Here is a 24,630-nt window from a genome sequence, read left to right on the forward strand (position 1 = left end):
CGAAATCCTTGGCACACGCAGCCAGTGTGCTCACGATCACCATTTAGTGGTTCCACATCCATGCGCTGGAGGAGATTGATCGCCTCGCGGCAATAACCCGACTGCACGTAGGCCGCGATGATGCAGCTCCAAGACACCACATCTTTCTTGGGCATCTGATCGAAGACTGCAGGCATGGCCGCGAGGCTGCTGGTGCCACCACATTTCCTGTACATCTGGATGAGGAGATTACTGAGGCGCTCTGGAGGAAGTGGCCTGTGGCGAGGATGTGACAGCATGATCGCGGCCACACACAGTCTTGCACGGCGATGGGCCTCTTCCATGGCATGAACTTGGAAGGGATCAAGCCCGACGACGTGAGCTTTCTGGGAGCTCTAAGTGCCTGCACGAGCCCTGGGTGCTTGCGATCGTGCAAGCGGATCCACTCGCAGCTGGAGCTCGCCGCGGTGCACTCTCCTCCAGATTTGAGCTTGGAGAACTCGCTTGTCACTGCCTACGCCAAGTGTGGAGATCTAGAGGCCACCGAGAGGATTTTTCAGAGAATCCCAGGCAAGAACGTTGTGTCCTGGACGGCCATGCTCACTGCTACACATTTCACGGCAATGGATCCAAAGCTCTCGAGCTCTACGACAAGATGGTCGGGCAGTCGATCCAGCCGGACAGCGTGGTGCTGCTCAACGTACACCGGATCACTGGTCGGGGACGTCGGCCTCGCGAGAAAGCTCCATGCTCGCGTTGCTTCCTCCAGCTTCGTGCTCAAGATCCAGATCCAGAATGCGTTCATCAACATGTACGCACAGTGCGGCAGCCTGGAGGAGGCAAGGTGGGTGTTCGATGGGATTGAGAAGAAGAACTTGGTGTCATGGAACGCGATGATGGGATCTTATGTGCAGCATGGATACGTTGAGGAAGCAATTGCATTGTTGCTGGGAACTCGAGGACCATGGAGTCCGGCTTGAGGTGCTCGGTCTCTGCGAGCTCGGACTCTAGTTTGTACACAAAGAGTGTGAAGAGCTCGGACTCCACTAACACCTCGGCCTCCACCATCTCGGACTCCATTCTAAAGCCCGATTGCATCATGGCCGTCATTCTCCTGTGTGCCCACGCCAGCCTGGGCAAGCTCGCCGAGGGGCGGCGCATCCACGCTGAGCCATGCGCCGCGAATCCGGAGATTCTCGCGGGCCACGACCAACGTCACCCTGGCAATGCGCTGGTTAGCATGTATGCGCGCTGCGGCAGCATGGGAGATGCCGTCGTCGCCTTCCACCTCATGAGAGCCTGCCACACGGTGACTGGAGTTCCCTGGTGGCGGGATACGCCCACCACAGCCTTGCCGAATATGTCATCCTCCTCTACTGTGACATGCACCTCGAGGGCATCCAGCCCGACAGTGTCACCTACGTCAGCGTCCTCAACTCGTGCAGCCATGCATTTCTTCGAAGTGCATGGTGGACGTGCTGGGGCAGACGGGGTTTGTCGGGCGGGCGGAGGACGTGGTGAGGAATATGCCGTTCCAGGTGGCGTGGAACACGCTGCTGGGCTGCAAGGTGCACAGGGACGTGCGGTGGGGGGCTGTGGCAGCGTGGAACGCGGTGGGGATTAGCCCGGGTTTTCCGTGGTCAACGGTGCTGCTGTCCAATATGTAACGCTCAAAATTGTCAACATTATCTGGTCAGCGTTCTTATTACTAGAGAATGCACAAAAGTTCAACCTGGACAGTGATATCAGTCAATTTTCTACAATTTGCAGCCCCTGTTGGATTCTTGTTGGGATTTTTCTTTTGTTGCAGCTCTTGTTTGCCACATACCATGAATGCCAGGAGCATGGTTTTAAAGAAATGCTTCCAGTGGACACAACCAGTGCGTCCATATTCTGGAAAAAGCTGGAAGAGACCACACAAAATAGTAGTCAAAGTTAATCACATGGATTGTAGTGAAAAAAAAGTAAAAACTTATCTTGAAACAAGTGCCTCCTATTTTTCTAAATCGTCATTGCAAGCATTTACAAAGCTTTGGAACGTTGGAGAAATCCCGGGACTTTTTTCCTCGAGCTGGATCACCGTGTCCAATCCTTCCACCCATCGATTTCTTCTGTAAGCCTTGGCGATATCTTCCACCACCACCGGCGATGCCAAACTCATCTCCCTGGCTAGCATCGCCCCCACTGGAGCTCGTCGAGACGATCCAGCCACGAGTATCCAACGAGCAACGCGTTGTAGCTCTCCTTGCTAAGTTCCTCCTCCTCCTCCTCCATTTCCCCATGTGTCTTGTCGAAATCCTCTGGCATTCCCATCTTCGAGTAGCCGCAGAGGAGAGTGTTGTAAGAAGCTCTCGAAATCTCTCACGTAGCTCTTCTTGTCCAAGATCGCCTCACGCGCCCCCATGGACGAAGCATTCTCGACCCGCAAATATGTTAGCTCAAAATAATCACATGGAAGAAGCAAAATGGTTTATTTATCACATGTCATTCAAAAATATTGAAAAAATGTTTTCGGCTTGGAGGGCAGTATTATCAGGCTGTAGGGAATGCACAAATTCTGAGAATTTTAAAGTGGCTCAGTTAGCATTTAAAGTTATTGTAAAAGCTGATAAAACTGATGCAATGATGCAAGATATTTACGAAACATTAAGTATGTTCATAGAAAAGCAAGGGACAGAACGTGAAAGGAAAGAACAAAAGGCATTGAAAAAACAAGGAGTAAGTTTCTGGAGTGATGATAATGGCAAAGTACATGAATTTTGGCCAGATTTGAGATGTGGAAATAAGGAAAATAAGTTGACAGAGTATGGAGGTTGTATGCACAGCAAATTAAAATATCTAAAGTATGCTTTTGGGCGTACTAAACCTGAGAAAGTAATTCTTATCATAAAATTCACTAGAATGTGTATCAATTGCCATGAAGAGATCTTTCTCAGCAAAGGAAAGGCATAATCACAGTCAACAATTGTCACTTCTTCCAGAATGGTAACACCTAAATAGTTTAAATTATATAATAATACAGAGTTTACAGGACGTGCTGTTCAAAGTGGGAGGTATCAATACACAGCCAGTACTCAACTCCAAATATAAAGAAATTTGAACATGCATTTAAAAAGTAATAACACTATCAGATATCAGAACATAGTAAAGCACACTTGTGTAGCAATCAGAGTCAAACATTCCAAAGAAGCAGCTAGTCAGACCATGCTATCATTGTTATGATGAAGCAGCTCCGTTCTGTAGCACTGCTTGCAATTATTCATTGAAGAAGGAAGAAGAGTTGCTTGGGTATGAGATAAATACTTGAAAAGGAGCTTTGAAACATTGTAGAACTTCTACTCAGGAAATGGATGCAACTTGCAATGTTTAAAAAGGAACATGCAGAGACTTGCCGCTAGCTGGATTGATGTTGGCAGATTTGTGATGTTGTTTGTTGTGCTGTATTCTTGTGGAGACGACCATTGCCTTCTGGAAGAGCTGTGAGAACGTCTAGCTAGCCCTAAACCCTAAACGGTTAAGCGGATTGATGCTTCGATATTGTTGTTCAAAGGATGCAAAGTACAACTACCAGCCAAATGATACTTGTGAGGGCTTCCAGCAGATACTTAGTCAAGTGGCTTTCTTTTCACTTACAAATCATGGGGATAGTTTTTGATAATGAGAGCTTAGATCAGGGTTTGGAACAAATAGTTGGAAATCCTGTCAAAGTTTATCAATAGCTCTTGTGAGTGCTATCAACTAGCCTGCATATGTTGTATGTCATCATGCATTTTTAATGGCGAAGAATTTGTTTGTTTTGTCTCAAGATATTTGGATATGCTTTTTATACTTGAATCTTCTGCTTTCTTTAAATTTTGAATTTTCATATTATTTAGAACTAAAGATAATATATTTCTTGGTTTTTGGTGTGCCGCTGCTGCGAGGAAAGCCGTCCAATCTCGTCAATAACCGTCTTTGCTAGATAACTTTATAAATATGTATAGACTGTCTATAGTATATAGCAGAGATGTATATATAGAGTTTATACAGTAACTATCTTAAAAAACTATATTTGTTGTTTTCACAAATTAATCTTCTTTACTGGAAACATTTATTTAAGTTTCAAAATATCAGAGTTATGGTAGATATGTTTATCTTGGTTAGAATTTATAATTTTTAAAATTTTGATTTTAAGTTTGCTATCAATTTTAGAACTAGTCTAAATTTTGGTGTGTAATGGATTTAGTTAATGTAGTGTAGCCTTTTTGTCATTGAAAAAATTAGTAGAAGGTTATATCATCTATAGTTTTGGTCATGGATATGAATTCTTTTTTAAAAAATGAAGCTAATAATCAATAATATATTTAAAAATTACATAATACTATTATAAATAATGATTAAATTATATATATATATATATATATATATATATATATATATATATATATATATATGTAAAAAAAGATAAACGCAATAGAAGATAATGCAGTTATTTTAGATATATTAATGTATCTAAATAAATTACCTTCTATGATACTTTGGGCTTCCACAATAATAAAAATATGCAATCATTATCAAAAGAACTGTTAGCATTAGTTTTAACCTTAAAACCCATTTACACTTGATAGCTTTTTGTTTGTGGAACTAATTATCAAGCACCTTTTATAAGCACAATGTTATAAATGGGCAATGTCAAAACTCCTTCCAAGGTAAATGCCACACTCGTCCCCCGTCGAAGCACCTGGAAAACATACACAATTTAGTTTGGATGATCAGAGAATCACAGCATATCTCAATATAATTCTTGTAGTTGCATTTTCTGTCTGGGTTCGTTATAGGAGCCTGAGGATTGTGAATGCACATGTACTTGTGTCTTCCAACCTATTTGAATCAGAAATTTTTGATATATTCTTGAGCCAAGGGGGCTGGTGTGCATGGATTTTCCAGCGTTGTTGAGAACAAGAATTTGATGACCAACAAACACCCCAGGGTTTACAACATACACACATCTCTCATACACTAGAAAAACATATACACTTCCTTGATCAATCACAACATGAAAGAGTTCGACTATCTATATAGCCGCAACATTTATGTAATTTTTATTTAAAATATTTTTTTCATTCATTTTTTAAGCTTCTATACATATTTTTATATACATATTTGGATAGAACTTTAACTCCATAATATTTATAAGTATAAGCTCTAAGCTTTCACCACGAACCCTAAAATTTCCAGAGAAAGCCCTAATAATCTATTGATCTGACGGCTGTCGTTGGTTGAACGGTGACGATTGTTTCCAAAGACCTAATGTTAGGGTTTTTACGGCGGCGAGAAAGCTATGGACGCCTCTTCATCTAGAAAGCGAGAGCCGGATGAGGAGAAGATAAAGCGACTTAAAACAGGTGAGATTGTTCATGTGAAACGTCGTCTGCAGCTGGCACGTAAGGAAATTTCACGCCTTGGAATCAAATTGTGGGAAGCCGGGGAGGATGCCGAACTAAAGGAGCAGATAGCCTCAGAGAAAGTGCGGGCGAGTCAACTCCAGGATGATGTGTCGAAACTGGAACGCGAGCTCTCTGAAATCCTCCAGCCGCCACCTGAATACTGGAAAAGAGTGGAGGGTATTGCCGAATCAGCATTTGCGCAGGAGTACCAAAGAGTTGGGGGATTAGACAACGTGGAGTCGTTGCGTGAGAAGCTGGAAGAAACAGGAGACATGTGGAAGACGAAGAAAGCCATGATAGCACCTGTTGTCACGTTAGTTCAGTCGAGTGGCTGGGGAAAGTCGAGGACTACCTGCGAGCTTGCGAATTTAGGTGTGTTCGTCATCTACTGCTCATTCGCTTCATCTGGCACCGCATACCCTCCAAGGTCTGCCTTTGCGGACTTCTTCTACACAAACGCCGTCAAATTGCTCAGCTCGGGTTCTACGTTGTCGCAGAGCAGGTTCATGCTCTTCTGCATTGACTACTTTGTGTCATGCATCGAGGCTCTTCTGCATCTGACTTCCGGGGAGGACCCCATGGATGCCAAGAAGTTCTTGAACGATCTCATGGTTGGGAAGAACTTTTGGGACGTGGTACAGGCGAAGATGGAGATAGGAAACGCAGCCCGGGAGGAGTTTGCTAATCGCCTTGACGTCGACCTGAAAGAGAAGCCTGGCGAGAAAACCAATATGTGGGGCATCTGGGAAAGTAAGGTGTTTAAGAAGTACAACACGCTTGAAGGTCTACTGTCAAATGTTCCAGCTCCTGCCAAAGGAAAACTGAAGGTCCTGTTTGTCATGGACGAAGCCCGATGGTTTACTTTGCATGCTGATCTGACAACTGTTGCTGCATTTGTTCCTGCAAGGAGGGCTTCCAGGGTGTTGCCTGAAGATGGAAGTGTGTCGGTGATGTTCACCGACACAAACGGGAGGCTAAACAATTTTGTGCCGCCCAATAAGGCATCCGGTTTAGGGTTTAGTAGCGATCGAGTGGCTGCGGCGGGAAAGCTAGTTGCACATCCAGCGTATTGCTTTTTCTTGGCAGACTTGCCATCGGACGAACAAACAGGTGGCCTTCTGCTTGCTCAAGTTGAAGATCTGGGTCGTCTTTGCGGCTATGGTCGGCCACTGTGGCAAGCATTGGTGAAGGCTTCCGCAAGTGCACGTGACGTGCTGCTTTTGGCTGTAGATAAGCTCCTGGGTGGCACTGGTTCGTTCAACAAGTGTATGCTTGAAAGAGGAGGTTTATCACATGAGGCTTGTCTGGCTACACTGGGCTGCAGAGTATGCATCGACATCAATCCGCATGCCACAATTATCACTGATATGGTTGCAAGTCACCTACTTAGCGTGATGTCCATTTCTGATGACCAGACTCTTGTTTGGACGCATTGGGCTACGGAGCCACTGGTTGCAGCGGCTGCAGCACGGGTTTTGCGTGCACAAGGGAAGGTTGGGACAGGGTGGAAGGAGTGCTTGGAGGCACTTGTAACTGGGATGAAGCGTGGATGGGTTGATCGAGGTTACAGGGGCGAGTTGGTTGCACGGGTGCTGCTACTTCTTGCAGTGGACAGTCTAGACAGAGATTCATGGAAGTGCTTTACTTTTGACGAGCTTTGCCGTGGCTTAAGTGGGAAGTCACTGTCCGATCTTATTAGAGAAGGTGAGCAGAATTCAGCATCTCCGACCCCCAAAGCTCCAGGTGGTGGAGGAGAAGTGCAGGTCGAAGTAAACATGCCACCACCTCCGGCCTGGGCTTTGAAGCGTAGGGGAAGCAGGGTTAAAGTAAACAAAAAAATTCGGGGTCAGCCTCAGGTGGCTTCAGCGTCCCTGTCCAAAGCTCCAGGAGAAAAAGCGCAGGTCAAAGTAAAGACGCCGCCACCTGATGTGAAGTTGCCATCTCCAACGCTGACGGCCTCGAAAGCTCCAGGTGGAAGTACGCACAATGCTGAAGGTGAAGGGGAAACAAAACAAGCAGGTGGCTCTATAGATGGAAGTGGTAAAGAAGAAATCCACAGAAACATGGGTGAAGCCAAGTTTTTTTGCTTGCTATTCAGGAAAACCGACTTCCAACTGCAGGAGCTCACCGCAAAAGATTTGCTTGAATTTGGAAAGGCTGGCGTAGGAATCATTTGCCGTGAAAATGAATGGGGCATAGACATCGTCATCGTTGGGTTCTTTGGTGACACGTTTAGCCTGGAGACGATGACACTCATTTTGGTGCAGGTGAAACACAGAGAGAAACATGATGTTGATTTAGCATGTGCTAAATGCTCTCCGGAGTTTTCTCAGATGTTCAGTAGCAGTGCAGGGCCTCAAGGTTGGACTGGGTTGAAGGTGCCATATGCCAGTCTGGTTTTGAATGTATGTGCCTTCCAGCAGTGTTCGTTACAGAACTAGGAAACTTGTCACAGAGGCATTGCTGAAGAAGAAGCCTGCAAATCATTCCATGGCAATGGCTCTCCATGACGCTGATCCGGAATGCAAAGGCCTTCAGGAATGGACAAAAGGCTATGATGGGGATAGATCACACCCGGTATTCAAGTCATGGGAACGGTATTTTGCTTCAGATGATCATCTCCAACACATTGTGGTCATTGAAGGTATGTTTGTGCTGTTTCATTTTCAATCACTTGATGTTATCTTTTGCACTCCAGGTTTGGATGCATTCTCATCCAAGGACAATGTGAAAGACCTGGTCGACATCTCTCTGGATTCTACTGCAGACATGAGGAAACTAGAACAAGTTCAGAAGACGTATGCACATAGAATGTTTGGATGGGTTAAGAACACGGCAATGCGCAAGTGTTTGGAGCCAAAGCTCAGTGTGAAAAAGAGCAAGTAAAATTGAGAATTTTCTTGAGAAATAATTTTTATTGGTAGACCTGTTAAGGTGTCAAGATGAGATCACTAGATGATCTTCTGGTTAAACAAGGACAAAGGTCTTTGTTTAGGTCAAAGAATAAGATTCTTAGTTCAAAGTATTGATTTAAACTATTGGTAATGGTGTGGCTTGATCAAGGTGATCCACTTAAAAGGAAATCAATTGTGCAGATACAAGATATATTGAGTTCAAGAAAATAGTCTCTAGGAAAGACCCATGGGAGGGTTACAAAGTTGGGTTATGGACGAAGCCCATAGCAGAAAATGCTAAAAAGACCAACTAAGGGTGAGCACCCTCTGAACTTGGCAAAGTACAATCTTTGCCATGGAACCAAAAGAATATCTTAAAAATGGAGGTAGTGATCCTATGTTATTTGGTACAACAATCAATAGATATGAGTAAAAGACTAGTGGCCAAATGTGGGCCATGAAATTCATTAGAAGAAATCCAAATCGCAAAGTTAGGCAAGAAACAAATGCTAATGCATTGTGGAAAAGGAAGTGTGTTTCCAAGGATGGATTCTTAAATGTTTTAATTTGGCAAAGGTGAAAGCTCTAAGGGAGGGAGCAGCAAAGTAGCCAAATGATAGGGCCGTGGATAGCTCTAGCACAACTTACGATAGTTGGAATTTAGTGCTTAAAGGTGGTACGAAATAGAAAAAAGGATGATGGTGCCCTCAAGTTAGGATGGGGAAGTGGAGTTTGCACAATATATACAATAAAAGGTGTTAGAGACACTTAGGAAATTGACTTTGAGAAGTCAAGATTAAAGATTCTAAAGTGGAATGGTTATATCGATAGAAGTTGAGACTACTCAAGAATGAATAGTGGGATTGAGATAGAGAAGGTGTCTTTAAAGGGTTTAACAAAAACTAAACCAACAAAAGGGAGAAAACCACCACAAATGGTCAATCAAGTCTTTACATTATAGAGATTATGCTTCTTAGAGGATGGAGAAGGTATGGTAAGCCTTCAATGTCAAACCATTAACGAATATTGGCTAGGTGCCAAGGATGGAAGGGGTAATACATGGTTGTGTTACTTTATAAAATGGTTTACCATTCAATAAGGACATCAAACTTTGTCTATGGGTGGTGGAGTTGTGAGACATTAATCCCAAAGTCCCAAAAGTGGAGCCAAAAGGGTGCCATGTAGTAGTGGCCGAAGCGGAAACCAAACGAGTGCAACACATTTGGACTAAAAGCTTTGACTTGAAAAGTCGAGAGTGGGAGTAGAACTCCCCAAAGAAGGGCTTGAGGAAAAAGGTCAAAACAAGCAATAAATGAGTCTCTAGAAAAGGGACATGAGATGGACCTAAGATGAACCCGAGATGGAGTCCGAGATGGAGTCTAAGATGGATCCGAGATTCTCAAACTCCATCTTGGATTCCATCTCGGACTCCATCTTAGACTCCATCTCGGATCCATCTCAGATCTATCATGGACTCCATCTCAGACTCTATCTCGGGTCCATCTTGAACTCCACATGGAGTCCGAGATGAACCTGAGATGGAGTCCAAGGTGGAGTCTGAGATGGACCCGAGATGGAGTCCAAGATGGGGTCCGAGATGGAATCCAAGATGGAGTCCAAGATGGACCCGAGATGGAGTCTGAGATGGACCTGAAATGGAGTCCGAGATGGACCTGAGATGGAGTCTGAGTGGAGTTTGAGATGGACCTAAAATGGAGTCCGAGATGGACCTGAGATGGAGTCTGAGTGGAGTCTGAGATGGACTTGAGATAGAGTCTGAGATGTGGAGTCCAAGATGGAGTCTGAGATGGACCCAAGATGGAATCCGAGATAGAACCGAGACCAAGTCTGAGTCCGAGTCCGAATACTAATACAGGCTGTTGGGTGAAAGCCCAAAGTATTCGTCCCCCGGGGGGGGTGTAGGGGTTCCAAAAGTATAGTAGGGATAGTGTGGGGGTTGGACCCCAGTGGAGCCAATTTGGCTAGAAAAGGCTAGTTTGGCCCAGTTTGGCCATACCAGCTGTTGGGTGATGAGATAACTATTAGGAAGTTCAAGGCTAGAGTGAATACAGACTGATAAGTGGGGTAGTTTGGTGAAGTGTTCAAGAGCCGGCTATAATTCCCTCGAGAGATTTAATGGTTGATGCTCTTAGTCCAAGCATGGGTGGCACTACCTACTTGGATACCTAGTGTGGCTCAACGGAACCTCACTCTAAGCCCATGGTTAAAGCACTCAAAGACAGAAGGTGGGGAGAGTACCTATGAGGCTTGCGTAGGGCCACGGTGTTCTAAAATGTTGTATTAAAGTCCCAAACTATGGAAAAGAAGAGAAGTGATCCTTTGGTGTAGTGACCAAGGATACGTTCATATGGTGAGGAAGTCCCAAAGGACAATGGGACTTAATGGTCGGGCTTGTGGGCTTTGTCCTAGTGGTGGTGTTGGCGAACACCACCATGGACAGAAAAGGGATTTGGTGGGGACTGTAAAAGGGATATTGGGGAAGGGTATTCCCTATGTATGTGGGCATCTTAAAGATGCTAAGGAGTGGATCTAAGATAGTTACTCATGGACGGATGGCCAAGTCTTTGAGAGACGGGATTGCGATGCAGGTGGTGTTGGACCATTGGTGTGACCAAGGTGAATGGGCATGGCCTTAGCGTAATAGGCTGGTATAGTGGTGGTACCTTGGGGTGTCGGTCATGGGATTAGACATGTGGAGCACTTGGACTAAGTGCAAAGGTTGAGTGGTATGGATGCCATTCTTGGGGCTAGTAAGCCCTAAGTCCTGAATTAGACTTATGGATGTTGTGAATGAGACTCCTCTAAATGGTCGGAGGTGTGGTTAAGTGATTAAAGTCGAATGGAAAAATTAATCACTTACAAAAGCTTTTAGCATCATTCACAAGTGGGGGCATGCTTTCAACCCAAAACTCTGGTAAAAGTGACTCAACCTTTGGAACAGGGGAATACTCAACACTAAAACTGATCAAAGACTCTATCAACAAAAAAAAAGCAAGATTTTCAACTTCATGGACACACTCAACATCCAAATAGTATAAGGAAGATAGAAAACACTCAACTTAACACTGGACTGAGAATAAGAATCATGAGAGTTACAAATTATTGACATGCTAGGAGAAGATGTAGATGAGGAAGAAATACTAAGAATATAAGAAGGTGGCTCATGCCAAGAAAAAAAAAAAAAGGTTAGAAAAAAGGAGAAGGGAAAGAGAAATGATCAAATGGCAGATTAAAAGATTGACACCTACCCCGTGAAATCTCCACTTCATCTCCAAAGCTATCTCCATAATAATCAAGTTCATTATCACACTCTGGAATCCATTTGAGCTTGTACACATTATCTTCCTATAAACTTGATCCTTAAACATTCTCCAAAAATTGGATTGCATCATCCAAAACTCGCCAATCAATGTCACAATTACACTTTATATCAGCGGGAGATGGCAAAATACTGAGAATAGGACAAACTGTGTAATCATGTCCCATGGAAGCTGGAAATGGCAACACATCAAGGATAGGTGCAATACCAACATGATTACACCAAAAGTTTAGGATTTCTTGGTTATTTGCTCAGAGACTCAGAGACTAAGAACCAAGATAAACATATCTACCATAACTATGATATTTTGAAACTTAAATAAAAGTTTCCAGTAAAGAAGATTAATTTGTAAAAACAACAAATATAGTTTTTTAAGATAGTTCCTGCATAAACTCTATATATACTGTATTCTCATCTCTGTTACATAATATAGACAGTCTATACATATTTATAAAGTTATCACCAAAAACCAAGAAATATATTATCTTTAGTTCTAAATAATATGAAAATTCAAAATTTAAAGAAAGCAGAAGATTCAAGTATAAAAAGCATATCCAAATATCTTGTATTGATAAACTTTGACAGGATTTCCAACCAGAGCCATGGCTATTTGTTCCAAACCCTGATCTAAGCTCATTATCAAAAACTATCCCCATGATTTGTAAGTGAAAATAAAGCCACTTGACTAAGTACCTACTGGAAGCTCACAAGTATCATTTGGCTGGAAGTTGTGCTTTGCATCCTTTGAACAACAATATCGAAGCAGTCTCTCAATCCCCCGTGCTTAACCGTTTAGGGTTTAGGGTTTAGGGTTAGCTAAACCCAGAATACAGCACAACAAACAACATCACAGATCTGCCAACATCAATATATTTCCAGCTAGCAACAAGTCTCTGAGTTTTTCTTTTCAAACAATGCAAGTTGCATCCATTTCCTGAGTAGAAGCTGCTTTTAAAGTATTTATCTCATGCCCAAGCAACTCTTCTTCTTCCTTCTTGAATGAACAATTGTAAGTAGTGTAACAATGATAGCATGGTCTGACTAGCTGCTTCTTTGAAATGTTTGACTCTGATTGCTACACAAGTGTGCTTTACTATGTTTTGATATCTGATAGTGTTATTACTTTTTAAATGCATGTTCAAATTTCTTTATATTTGCAGTTGAGTACTGGCTGTGTATTGATACCTCCCACTTTGAACAGCACGTCCTGTAAACTCTGTATTATTATATAATATAAACTATTTAGGTGTTACATATCACTCACATGAACACTTACCATTCTGGAAAAAGTGACAACTGTTGACTGTGATTATGGCTGAGAAAGATCTCTAGTTGCATCATGGCAATTGATACACATTCTAATAAATTTTATGATAAGAATTACTTTCTCAGGTTTAGTATGCCCAAAAGCATACTTTAGAGATTTTAGTTTGCTGTGCATACAACCTCCATACTCTGTCAACTTATTTTCCTTATTTCCACATCTCAAATCTGGCCAAAATTCATGTACTTTGCCATTATCATCACTCCAGAAACTTACTCCTTGTTTTTTCAATGCCTTTTGTTCTTTCCTTTCACGTTCTGTCCCTTGCTTTTCTTTGAACATACTTAATGTTTCATAAATATCTTGCATCATAACATAAGCAGATGCATCAGTTTTATCAGCTTTTACAATAACTTTAAATGCTAACTGAGCCACTTTACGCGAGGATGATCTCTTATGCCGGAGTCGTTCGGAGCCTGAGGCTAGCACGCATCTGGTTCCAAAGGCAAGGGGCTCAAGCAATCGACGAAGTGCTGCAACGCTCTCATCCTCGCCTACGCCAAGAAAGGTGACGCTTAAACCGCACTCTCCATCCTCGAACAGATGAAAGCCTTCCGTAAGGGGTGCTCGCCAAACGCAGTCACGTACTACATCCTCATCGCCATGTTTGCGAGGTTGGGGGATGCGCCAGGCCTTGCAAATCTCCTGGGCGACAGCAAGTGCTCGAGCTTCCGTCCCGATGCCATGACTTACAACACTCTCCTCTGCGGCTACTCGAAGATGGGAATGCCGGAGGATTTCGACAAGACACACAGGGAAATGGTGGAGGAGGAGGAGGAACTTAGCAAGGAGAGCTACAACGCATTGCTCGTTGGATACCCGTGGCTGGATCGTCTCGACGAGCTCCAGCGCTGTGTGGGGGCGATGCTAGCCAGGGAGATGAGTCTGGCATCGCCACTGGTGGCGGAAGAGATCGCCAAGGCTTACAGAAGAAATGGATGGGTGGAAGGATTGGACACGGTGATCCAGCTTGAGGAAAAAAGTCCCGGGATTTCTCCAACGTTCCAAAGCTTTGTAAATGCTTGCAATGACGATTTAGAAAAAAAGGAGGCGCTTGTTTCAAGATAAGTTTTTACTTGTTTTTCATTACAATCCATGTGATTAACTTTGAATACTATTTTGTGTGGTCTCTTCCAGCTTTTTCCAGAATATGGACTCACTGGTTGTGTCCACTGGAAGAATTTCTTTAAAACCATGCTTCTGGCATTCATGGTATGTGGCAAACAAAAGCTGCAACAAAAGAAAAATCCCAACAAGAATCCAACAGGGCTGCAAATTGTAGAAAATTGACTGATACCACTGTTCAGGTTGAACTTTTGTGCATTCTCTAGTCACGTTGACCAGATTCTGGAAATAGATAAACCCTAAACTGACGTTTAAATCTATGCACTCAATCTCTGGATACATATTGGACAGCAGCACCGTTGACCCCGCAAAACCCGGGCTAATCCCCACCGCGTTCCATGCTGCCACAGCCCGCACGTCCCCGTGCACATTGCAGCACCCCAGCAGCGTGTTCCACGCCACCACTGGAACGGCATATTCCTCACCACGTCCTCCGCCCGCCCGACAAACCCCACCTGCCCCAGCACGTCCACCATGCACTTCCAGTGGTTGGGCCATGCTGCCAGGCAGTGGTCCTCAACCATGGACACGAAGAAATGCCGCGCCTGGGCATGGCTGCACGAGTTGAGGATGCTGACGTAGGTGACGCTGGATGCCCTCGAGGTGCATGTCACAGTAGAGGAGGATGGCATATTCGGCATGGCTGTGGTGGGCGTATCCCGCCACTAGGGAACTCCATGTCACTGTGTCGCAGGCTCTCATGCGGTGGAAGGCGGCGGTGGCGTCTCCCATGCTGCCGCAGCGCGCATACATGCTAACCAGCGCATTGCCCAAGAATCTCCGGATTCACGGCACATAGCTCAGCGTGGATGCGCCGCCCCTCGGCGAGCTTGCCCATGCTGGCATGGGCACACAGGAGAATGACGGCCATGATGCAATCGGGCTTTAGAATGGAGTCCGAGATGGTGGAGGCCGAGGTGTTAGTGGAGTCCGAGCTCTTCACACTCTTTGTGTACAAACTAGAGTCCGAGCTCGCAGAGACCGAGCACCTCAAGCCGGACTCCATGGTCCTCGAGTTCCCAGCAACAATGCAATTGCTTCCTCGTTGTATCCGTGCTGCATATAAGATCCCATCATCGCGTTCCATGACACCAAGTTCTTCTTCTCAATCCCATCAAACACCCACCTTGCCTCCTCCAGGCTGCCGCACTGCGCGTACATGTTGATGAGCGCATTCTGGATCTGGATCTTGAGCATGAAGTTGGAGGAAGCAACGCGAGCGTGGAGCTTTCTCGCGAGGCCGACGTCCCCGACCAGTGATCCGGTGTAGATTACGTTGATCGACTGCCCGACCATCTTGTCGTAGAGCTCGAGAGCTTTGGATCCATTGCCGTGAAAGGTGTAAGCAGTGAGCATGGCCGTCCAGGACACAACGTTCTTGCCTGGGATTCTCTGAAAAATCCTCTCGGTGGCCTCTAGATCTCCACACTTGGCGTAGGCAGTGACAAGCGAGTTCTCCAAGCTCAAATCTGGAGGTGAGTGCACCGCGGCGAGCTCCAGCTGCGAGTGGATCCGCTTGCACGATCGCAAGCACCCAGGGCTCGAGCAGGCACTTAGAACTCCCAGAAAGCTCACGTCGTCGGGCTTGATCCCTTCCAAGTTCATGCCCTGGAAGAGGCCCATCGCCGTGCAAGACTGTGTGTGGCCGCGATCATGCTGTTCCACGAGACCCTGTTGTGATCTTCCATCCTCTGGAACACCACAAGTGCTTCCTCCGTGCTGCCACCCTTCGCGTACATCGAAACGAGCGCATTCTGGATCGTGATGTCTCCGTGGAGGCTCAGGTTGATCATGGCGGCGTGGATCTTCCTGCCCTGATTGAGAAATTCCCTGCTGGAGCACGCAGTGATTGCCACGACGAAGGTCACCGGATTGGGCTGGACGCGAGCTTGGATCATCCCCTTGAGCGTCTCGAGCGCCTGGCGGCAATCCCCAATCTGGGCAAATGCGGTGATCATCGCAGTCCACGACATTACATCCTTGTGCGGTATCTGATCAAACACCGCCCTGGCCCGCTCGATCGCTCCACACTTGGCATACATGTTGAGAAGCGCTGTGCCGACGAACACACTCTTGCGGAGATCCGGGGAGAGAATTCTCGCGTGGATGGCCATGTCCAGCGCGAGATCCTTGGCACCGGAGCACGCAGCGAGTGTGCTCACGATCACCATTTAGTGGTTCCACATCCATGCGCTGGAGGAGATTGATCGCCTCGCGGCAATGCCCCGACTGCACGTAGGCCGCGATGATGCAGCTCCAAGACACCACATCTTTCTTGGGCATCTGATCGAAGACTGCACGCACGGCCGCGAGGCTGCTGGTGCCACCACATTTCCTGGACATCTGGATGAGGAGATTACTGAGGTGGACGCTCTGGTGTGGCGAGGATGTGATCATGGACGCGACAGCTGTCGGCGAGCGAGCTGGAGCGGATGCCGCCAATGGCAATAGCAGCTGTGAGAGCACATCTTGGATGGATGGGAGCACATTTTTTGTTCATCAAACAATGATAATAATTTAATTTTATTAGAAAATATTATTTAAAATAATGCCTATTATTATGAGTGTTTAGGATATTGGAATAGATATATTAATTAGGGTTTAAACCCCTCTTTATATAAAAAAATTGCTACGCGTTGCATGTAGCAATACTTGATTTGCTTAATACTAGTGTTATTATTACTTATTAATCCAATTGATCAAATAAAGTTTATAATTATAAGCATGTTTGTAATTTATATATATAAGATTAATTTTATTACATATCAACCATTAGATGGTAGAATAAAAAAGAATATACTAGAAAAGGTTTAAGAAAGTTTATAAATTATAAACATGTTTATAAATTATAAATACAAGATTAATCTAAATGAATAACAACCGTTAGATGGTAAAATATCCTAGAATATCCAAGCATATTCTAGGTATATTCACTACTATCCCAGTCCCCTTATAGGTTTGCTTAAGCAAACCAACAAAAAGTGTGGCAACAAATTCTCAAGGCGACACAAGAATTATAAAACATTTTGGAGTTCAAAGTTAAGAGTGGGGATATTCTTCACAGGTTCAAAAGAGTAAGAAGTTCAGCCACTAATCTAGCTTGGAAATGCATTCAGTGTCAAGGATGGCACAAATGGATGCAAGTTTGGTGGGATGTGATAGAAGTTAAAGTTGGCATGCCAGTTTGAGAGGCAATGGGCCATGAGTGTTGGGATATTTAGAGATGACAAGAGTGCAAGCACTTTAGGAAGCACATAATCAATATCATTTTGACAGACAGTAGGTGAGGATATATGTAACGGTGGCCTTATGGTGGCATTGGGATTGCGCCTGAGGGGAGAATCAACACGAGGACAACTCATACAAAGTCACTCTAGACGAAGACTAAAACTTGGGAGTGACAGCTAGAAATTTCTTCTTTTGGCCAACACAAGGTATTGATATTGATAAAGTCAACATTGATATGAGAGAGAGAGAGAGATCCCAGCCGTTGGTCCCGTGTGAGAGGGAGTCCTTGGAAGCTGTCTTGAAATACAAATTCCGCATATTCATTCTATCACACAACACAGGTACACAAGCTCCATTCATTCATGGCTGCTACTTTGCTCCATCAAATACTGTAAAACCCAACACACACACACACACACATGCACACAATCACAATCACACACTGCAATTCCCAATCACTGCCTTCGAAAGCCGAAAGTGTACGACAGTCTCGTTGCTGGGGCTAGATCCTCCCCACCGAATGGCCTCAGAACTCTGGTAGTACCGGCACGTAAATCGTAGGCGTATAGCTCCTTGTGTGCCGTGACCATCGCACCACTACCGCCACGAGCCATCCATGCTTTTGCTGTGTGATCTGGAATGTCACGTAACTTGAAGTAGTGCTCCCGAACAGCTTCCGTGTCCATGTCGTGATGACAATGACTTGATTCTCGTTGAGTAGATTGCGACCGAACTTGGCAGCCGCGATAGCCACCACCCTCGTCGCTGCGTCCACGGAGAAAGCCACCTAAAACAATAGAGCTTTCCTTTTAGCTTATTGCTGGGATTTTAACACCGGGAACGCAATCACGTCTCTTATGCTTGGACTGTCCGTGAGAAGCATGACGAGGCGGTCGATCCCAATTCCCTGGAGAGGTATAAAAGGAAGAGATTTCTATCAGTCACTCCAAGTTTTAGAACTCTCTTACCATTCCGGCGGTGGGAGGCATTCCATACTCCAGTGCTGTGAGGAAGTCTTCGTCTAGAGTGACTTCGTATGAGTCGTTCTTGTGTTGCTTAACCGCCGATTCTCCGCGGTCTCGCGCAGCGGCTGCTGCCTCTTCCAGCTGCTTGTTGTAAGCTCGGATTTGCGCTTCGAACCTGGCTCTCTGATGACAAAAGGCTGCTTGAGTCACGGGTTGGCAAGGAGAAACAAGAGCACGAACCTGTTCTATCGGATCTGTCAGCTCCGAGAATGCATTGGCCAGCTCCCGGCCACAAATGTAAAGTTCGAAGCGCTCGACCAGGCCTGGAAAGCTGCGAAGAACCATTCCCTTTAACCGACGAAATACAATATAGAAGAAGTTACTGAAAGAAAGTCACCTCCGATGGGCTTTGGCAAGGGGAGAGACTTCGACCGGGTGATTAGTGACGAACGTTGGCTGTATTAATGTTTTCTCCACGACTGCTTCGAACACCTGAGCCACCGCATCATTACGCTTACAAACCGACGGAGACGAAGAAAGTAAATGTGTACCTCATTTAGAACGTTTCCGACTGTTGCGCAGTTTGCAATAACAGTTTGGAGAGATTCGTCTTTCCGGGGTGATAATGCTGACAAAGCCGCCGATTTTGCTGCCGAAAGATCGCTACCGAAAGCACTAAAGTCGATTCCAGTGGCCTCCTGAACCAGTGACTGCATGCTAGCCCGCCTCCAGGGTCTTTCTAGCGCTATTTCTGTTCCCTGGCAATTGAAATGAAATAAGGTAAGGTACGTGAACGACACAAAGTAGACATACTTGATAGAGTAGCTTTGCGTTTCCGAAGATGGCTTCGGCACATTTTGTAACGAGCTCCTCGGCCAAAGCCATCATATCGTTGTAGTCAGCATACGCTTGATATATCTGAATTGTAAATTCTTAACTGAGAGGGAGTAACAAGATTACTTACCTCTATGGACGTAAACTCAGGATTATGACGCGTAGAGATTCCTTCATTTCTGAAGATGCGGCCAAGCTCGTAGACCCTTTCAAAACCTCCAACCTACAGGGCAATCCGTAAGCTGAAGGCTTTCCCGTAAGCGATGGTGCACAGACCAGCATACGCTTTAGATGTAGCTCAGTAGCAATGCGCAAGAAAAGATCCCGTTCCAATGAATTATGATGAGTTATGAATGGTCTGGCATCTGCTCCTCCAGCCGCCCCCTGCATAGAATACAGTAAGAAAATATCATCCGCATTGGTAAACTGGGAGCACACCTGTAAAATCGGAGTTTCAATCTCGAGGAATCCAAGATCTTCGACAAACCTGCGAATAGCTGAAACAACCTGGGCAGCGACAATGAAAGGAGCAATGTTTAAGTACTCACTTTTGCACGGGCTCGGAATACACCAGCTACTTCGGGATTCATTATCATATCCAAATACCTGGAAGACATTTCTATGATTAGTCAGCTTACAGAAAGGAGAAAGCCCACCCAGAAACCTCTGACGGTATCGCTTTTCAATGTCTGTTAGGCCGTGCCACTTCTCGGGTAATGGAAGGATTGATTTCGTAAGAATCACCAGGTTATCCACATATACGGAGAGCTCTCCTAAGGAAAAGGAACAATGCAGCTCAGTTCTTCAATCTTTTCACTGCCAGAAAAGTATACACACCTTTTTCAGTTCGTTTTAAAGTTCCTGTGGCGCCGACAATATCACCAATGTCAACCGTGGATTTTAATTGAGTGAAACTCTCAAGTTTTGCCTTGTCACAATAGAGCTGGAAGAAAGACAATAGAAATAAGTCGCAACCATGAAAGATCGGTACCTGGATAGAAGCCGAATCATCTCGGATTCCCAAGAAAGCGAGCTTTCCAAACGCTCGGCGAGCAAAAATCCGGCCAGCCACAGACACACGATCCTCGTCCGAATCCGCCACCCCTCCTGCGGGTAAGTCAGCGTATTTCTCCTGGAGCTGCGTGGCTTTGTGTGTCCGATTCCAGGAATACGCATAAGGCTCGATGCCTAGGCCTCGCATTTCCTCCACCTGGATCGAGTAAAATTTTCACCTCCAGGACAAACACCGGTATTACCTTCTTCAGGCGCAATCCCCGCACGTCCCTGCCCGATGCCAATGCCGAATCCTCGCCTGCATCGCCAGCATTCTTGGAAATCCTTGAAATCCGAGAAACCTCGGTGCTGCTGGCGGTGCTGGCGCTGCTGCTGAAGCAATGCGAGATCCTTCGCACCTTGCGAGAGAATCGTCCGCTCCTATCGCGCCAGACGCCGCTGAGAATCCGGACCGAGCAAGACGGGGACGCCATCGCCATCGCCCGCGAGGAAGAGAATAAAACTTTATAAACCCTAAGGAGGGGTTTCACTGGTCCCAGGCTCGAGTCCGGCGAGATGGAGATTTCACCGAAAGCAGTTAAAAACTGACAAGAGGATAAACCCTAAAACCAAGAAGAACGAAGAACAGGGGAACTGCGGGTCTACTTGGACTGCGGGGAATTGGGATCCGAGCTCGCAACCGATGGGAAGGAATGAGAGCTGTGGCTGTCGTCCTTGCTCACCGCGACAAAATTTAGAGGGACAGTGGCGAGAGGCCTGGAATCCCTGCGATTGTTTCCTCCCGGAGTGCTTAGCCGGTGCCCATTTGTGCGAGGGGTCTCGGGGCTCACGGGCTGGAGGAGAGCTCCGCCCAGGGAGAGCCTTCTACTCATCATCCCATTGCTCCGGGGCTGGGCCTTTTTGATGCTGCTGCTTCGCGGCGTGCTGCTGGGCTTGGAGCCGAAGATGGATTCTTGCTCGGTGAGAAGTTGGTCTTGGAGCTTCTTTTGATCCTGGAAGAGAACCGATGGGGAGCGATCAAATGGAGAGCATTGGTGACGAGAAAGTTTTGCGTACCCTCATTCGCCGCTTCTCTTCATCCCTTTCGTGCCTCAAGAGGTTGTATTCTTCCAGCATTGCCAGTAATCTCACCTGTGGAACAAAAAAGAGAGAAAAAAAAAAAAAACATTCTTTTAGAGCAAGCAAGAGACCTCTATACAAAAATTGAAACAAGGAGTTGAAGGAATGGAAAATTTCCAGAAAGCTTGGAAACAAAGTTCGAAGTTGGAAGAACTTACCCCGTCGTACATGAAAAGTTGGCTTCTTTCTTCCTCCCAAGACCTCGTCCTTGCAATCAAAGACTCCACAAGAGCTGTGCAGCGAGATCGATCAATGCACTTATCACAAACAAGCGAAAAAAAAACGTTTTTTTTTCTACCAGGGAGCTTCGTAACGGTGACTCTAGCTCGCTCGGCACGCTTGAGATTAAGATGAGCGCCTCTACCACCAGCATACCGATTTTGATCCTAGAAAAACCACATTGTGAAGTTTTTCAAGCTCTTGGGAGCATAGAGACTAAAAGAACACACCTTGTTGTAGTCATCCAGCCAGCTCTCCTCCTCGCAAGCTCCCATCCATCTCTCGATTTTGTCAAGAATGTCTCGCCGGCTAACAGCGTCTTCTTTCGCGTAGGCGATCTGTTCTTCTATCCTTGACAAGAGCTCCGATGGATCCACCATACCTGTCGTGAAACTTCATCAAGCAACGAGAGAGAAAAAACGAGACAAATACTCTACCAGAATCGATGAGAGCATTGGTTTTATCTTGCGAGGTGCTGTTATCCGGCTCCATATGAGTCTGCCGGCAAATCTCCTCGAGCTCCAGCCTCTTTCTCATCACCAGCTCTTTCATCTTGCTCGCTTTGAGACGCTCCAGCCTCTCGACTTCCACCTCCGCCTAGATCATTACAAGAACAAACGAGAGAAAACGATGATCTTGAGTTGAAAGTTCTTGTCTAGATTGTTTACGCTAGTACCTCTTCGATTATGTCAAACGCAAGAGATCCAGGAACACACTCGGAGCTCGCGACGTTGCAAGTGAGGTGTCTAAACAGCTGCTGTTCTTCCTTTGGTGTCTCCATGAGATTCCACAAATCCACGAGCTTCGTCCCAAGTTCTTGCAGCTAGAAGCAAAAGAAAAGATGATCATACGATCACTTCCATGAACTTCAAAGAAATCCAGACCTTTTTGATCCGGCGCTTCTTTTCTTCCTCGAGTGACTGGATCGTGTTGGCCAGCCGATCCAGCGTCTCGTTGGTGATGCTCCTCGACTGCACGCTGTGGGAGTCATCCAAACTCGGGTGAACTTCGGTGATGATCTTGAAGAACTCGAGGCCCAGCTCGGCACAGAGGTCGTGCACACTGTTCACGTACTCGAGAACCTTGTGAAGCCTGTTGCTCTGCGGTGAAAGGCAAAAACTCTCGTTAAGCTCTTTGGAAATCCAATGCTAGCCAACCTTTTCTTTCTGGAGTGCATGGAGCTGGGCTTGGTACTCCTCGAGCCTCCGCTGCGACAAATCCTCAAACTCCGCTTTAATGTCTCCGTTTGCGAGCTGGGAAGTCGCGGAGCCAACGATCTCGCCGGATATCTTCTGAATTTGCGACGAGATTTCGTTGAAGTGCTTAAGCCGCTCGTCCTTCTTCACTCGCAGCTCCTCCAGCTGAGGAGCCACTCCTTTAACCTGCTCCCGCAAAGTTCCAGAGGCTTTCTTCTCACCCTGAGAGCAAAGTTCCAAGATAAGCACACGAGCACGAAGAAACAGCGGAAAAAGCAAAAGAATGAAAAACAAAACCACACTTTTGCCAAAGAACATAGAAGAACTCACTCGAGTGAAAGTTGGATGTTCTCCAAGAGCCGAGTGAAGAGTCTGGAGCTCGGCCTCGGAGTCGGCTAGAGCTTGGCGGAGCTTTGCCCGGACATGGCTGGCTTGATCTACTTTCCTCCTATACACCTCGAGACACTCTTGCTCCAGCTGCATTAGCATTCTATCCCGCTCTGTGTCATCCTCTCCAATCTCATCCCATATGTGCTGCAAGAAGAACAAACCCATCACGAATCCATCGCTACAGCCCTCTCGTACCTGGAGCTCCCGCAGCAAAGATCCACACGTAGATTCCACCATCTGGGCCTGTGTGATCGAAGGCATGGGCGGCTATGGTGGGTCTTTGTAGCTCTCAGTTCTTAGTTCTTCCTTCTAACGCATTGTGACAATGAATGAGAGAGAACCACCCACGTACAGTGGGATTGATGCTTACCTTGGCACCCACACCACTACGATTGTCACACTCGCGCGCTCACAAAGGCTCCATTTTTTCTTGTTTCTTCCAGTGGTACCTCAAACAGCGACCTGCGATAGCGCACAAAAAATGGAGATTTGAGTGAGTGTTCTTCCTCGTCTCTCGCAGATCTCTCGCAACCAAGGAAGCCCTTTTGAATCTATGGGTCTCTCATTCTTCTAGCAGCCCATTCACATTCACTCTCATTTCCTTCTCGCGCATTCAAACCAGGAAGGAGAGGAGAGTAATAAAGCCCAGCAGCGGAGTCTCAAAGATAAAGTGGAAGAGAAAAAGGAGCAAAAAAAAGAGGGAGAGAGGAAAAATAAAAATTCTGTCCACTGCAAAGCAAAGGGCGGAAAGAGGAAGGCAAGAAAAACACACCCAAGTTAATACCAACACGGAGAGCTTAACCGACCACCATAGCCAGCAAGCTTGCAAAGCTAGAGGCAAAAATAATCTCCACTTTGGAATAGAAGCTTAGATTTGAGAATGTAGCACTGGGTGGTCTGGTAGACCCTTCTTTTCGCAAGTGGTGGTGACACCATCGACCAGGGAGATAAGAAAAAAAGGAGAAAAAACTCTGCCTTTGGGACAGATCTTTGGCATTCACGAACGCTGCTATTGCCAGAAATGCATTGCACTGATTTTGGAACACTGCGGAGAAAGGAAGAATAGACAAAACCCACAGGCAGAAAAAAAGAAAAAAAGGAACAAAAGATAAGAGAGAAAATAAGATCTATGAAGAAGACTATGTAACTAGAAGAAGCTCGCTAGCTAGAAACAAAGCTATCACAACATACACAAGGCACGCATTGGAGTTTTAGAGCATACGATATCTTCTTCCTCCTCCTTCCTTTGTTTTCGTCATGGGCTGTTTAGCTCGATTCTTTTCGCTGCGTTTGATTTGATCGCCACACACTGGCCACTGCCACTGCACTGCGCGCTGCTGCCCAGCTTCTGAAAGCCCCCTTTGTTGTCGATCACTGTCTCTCGCCTCTATCAAAGCTTAAACAAACATGAACCCAGCTTAAAACCCAAAAAGAAAAGCAGGAAAAAAACGATTTTTAAGCAGAAAAACTTGAAAATTCCCATTTTTTTCTTACCGAGCGTTACTCGTTCTTGCCCAAGGCGTGGGTTTTACAGCATTTGATGCAGCAAAGTAGCAGCCATGAATGAATGGAGATAG

General features: G+C 45.7%; 5 protein-coding genes across 8 annotated transcripts; 2 read left to right on the plus strand and 3 right to left on the minus strand.

Annotated features, from left to right (window-relative positions):
• The first annotated feature begins 308 nt into the window (after window positions 1-308).
• LOC112350390 (putative pentatricopeptide repeat-containing protein At3g11460, mitochondrial) lies at window positions 309-959 on the plus strand. Its single transcript, XM_024686516.1, has one exon. It carries the CDS (start codon window positions 309-311, stop codon window positions 957-959), a length of 651 nt encoding a protein of 216 aa, XP_024542284.1.
• A 12,547-nt stretch (window positions 960-13,506) lies between these two features.
• On the plus strand, window positions 13,507-14,031 carry LOC9647782 (pentatricopeptide repeat-containing protein At5g39710). The gene has a single exon (XM_024686517.1). The coding sequence runs from the start codon at window positions 13,507-13,509 to the stop codon at window positions 14,029-14,031; it is 525 nt and encodes a 174-aa protein (XP_024542285.1).
• A 1,047-nt stretch (window positions 14,032-15,078) lies between these two features.
• On the minus strand, window positions 15,079-15,693 carry LOC112350391 (putative pentatricopeptide repeat-containing protein At1g69350, mitochondrial). The gene has a single exon (XM_024686518.1). The coding sequence runs from the start codon at window positions 15,691-15,693 to the stop codon at window positions 15,079-15,081; it is 615 nt and encodes a 204-aa protein (XP_024542286.1).
• Window positions 15,694-17,599: 1,906 nt separating this feature from the next.
• Window positions 17,600-20,624, minus strand: LOC9647783 (lysine--tRNA ligase). Its single transcript, XM_002981536.2, has 14 exons — window positions 20,372-20,624; window positions 20,107-20,325; window positions 19,953-20,058; window positions 19,780-19,888; window positions 19,664-19,721; window positions 19,554-19,622; window positions 19,392-19,499; window positions 19,246-19,338; window positions 19,095-19,199; window positions 18,833-19,039; window positions 18,679-18,773; window positions 18,522-18,612; window positions 18,285-18,464; window positions 17,600-18,223 (listed from the first exon to the last, which is right to left on the minus strand). The coding sequence occupies exons 1-14, from the start codon at window positions 20,606-20,608 to the stop codon at window positions 18,131-18,133; spliced, it is 1,770 nt and encodes a 589-aa protein (XP_002981582.2). The 5' UTR covers window positions 20,609-20,624; the 3' UTR covers window positions 17,600-18,130.
• A 51-nt stretch (window positions 20,625-20,675) lies between these two features.
• Window positions 20,676-24,586, minus strand: LOC9647949 (65-kDa microtubule-associated protein 1). 4 transcript variants are annotated; one of them, XM_024686508.1, is made up of 14 exons: window positions 24,548-24,586; window positions 24,276-24,440; window positions 23,424-23,515; window positions 23,249-23,362; window positions 22,994-23,197; window positions 22,625-22,885; window positions 22,352-22,567; window positions 22,144-22,290; window positions 21,905-22,064; window positions 21,698-21,849; window positions 21,547-21,634; window positions 21,407-21,480; window positions 21,186-21,260; window positions 20,676-21,121 (listed from the first exon to the last, which is right to left on the minus strand). In XM_024686508.1, the coding sequence occupies exons 4-14, from the start codon at window positions 23,312-23,314 to the stop codon at window positions 20,771-20,773; spliced, it is 1,794 nt and encodes a 597-aa protein (XP_024542276.1). In that variant the 5' UTR covers window positions 23,315-23,362; window positions 23,424-23,515; window positions 24,276-24,440; window positions 24,548-24,586; the 3' UTR covers window positions 20,676-20,770. The 4 variants fall into 4 exon arrangements, with proteins under 4 accessions (XP_024542276.1, XP_024542278.1, XP_024542277.1 ...); XM_024686510.1 differs by lacking the exon at window positions 24,548-24,586 and having other exon boundaries at window positions 23,249-23,359; window positions 24,276-24,474; XM_024686509.1 differs by lacking the exons at window positions 24,276-24,440; window positions 24,548-24,586 and adding an exon at window positions 23,826-24,247.
• Between the last annotated feature and the right edge of the window lie 44 nt (window positions 24,587-24,630).

This window comes from Selaginella moellendorffii, unplaced genomic scaffold, assembly GCF_000143415.4.
Source record: "Selaginella moellendorffii unplaced genomic scaffold, v1.0 SELMOscaffold_49, whole genome shotgun sequence".
In the NCBI taxonomy this organism is placed as follows: Eukaryota; Viridiplantae; Streptophyta; class Lycopodiopsida; order Selaginellales; family Selaginellaceae; genus Selaginella; species Selaginella moellendorffii.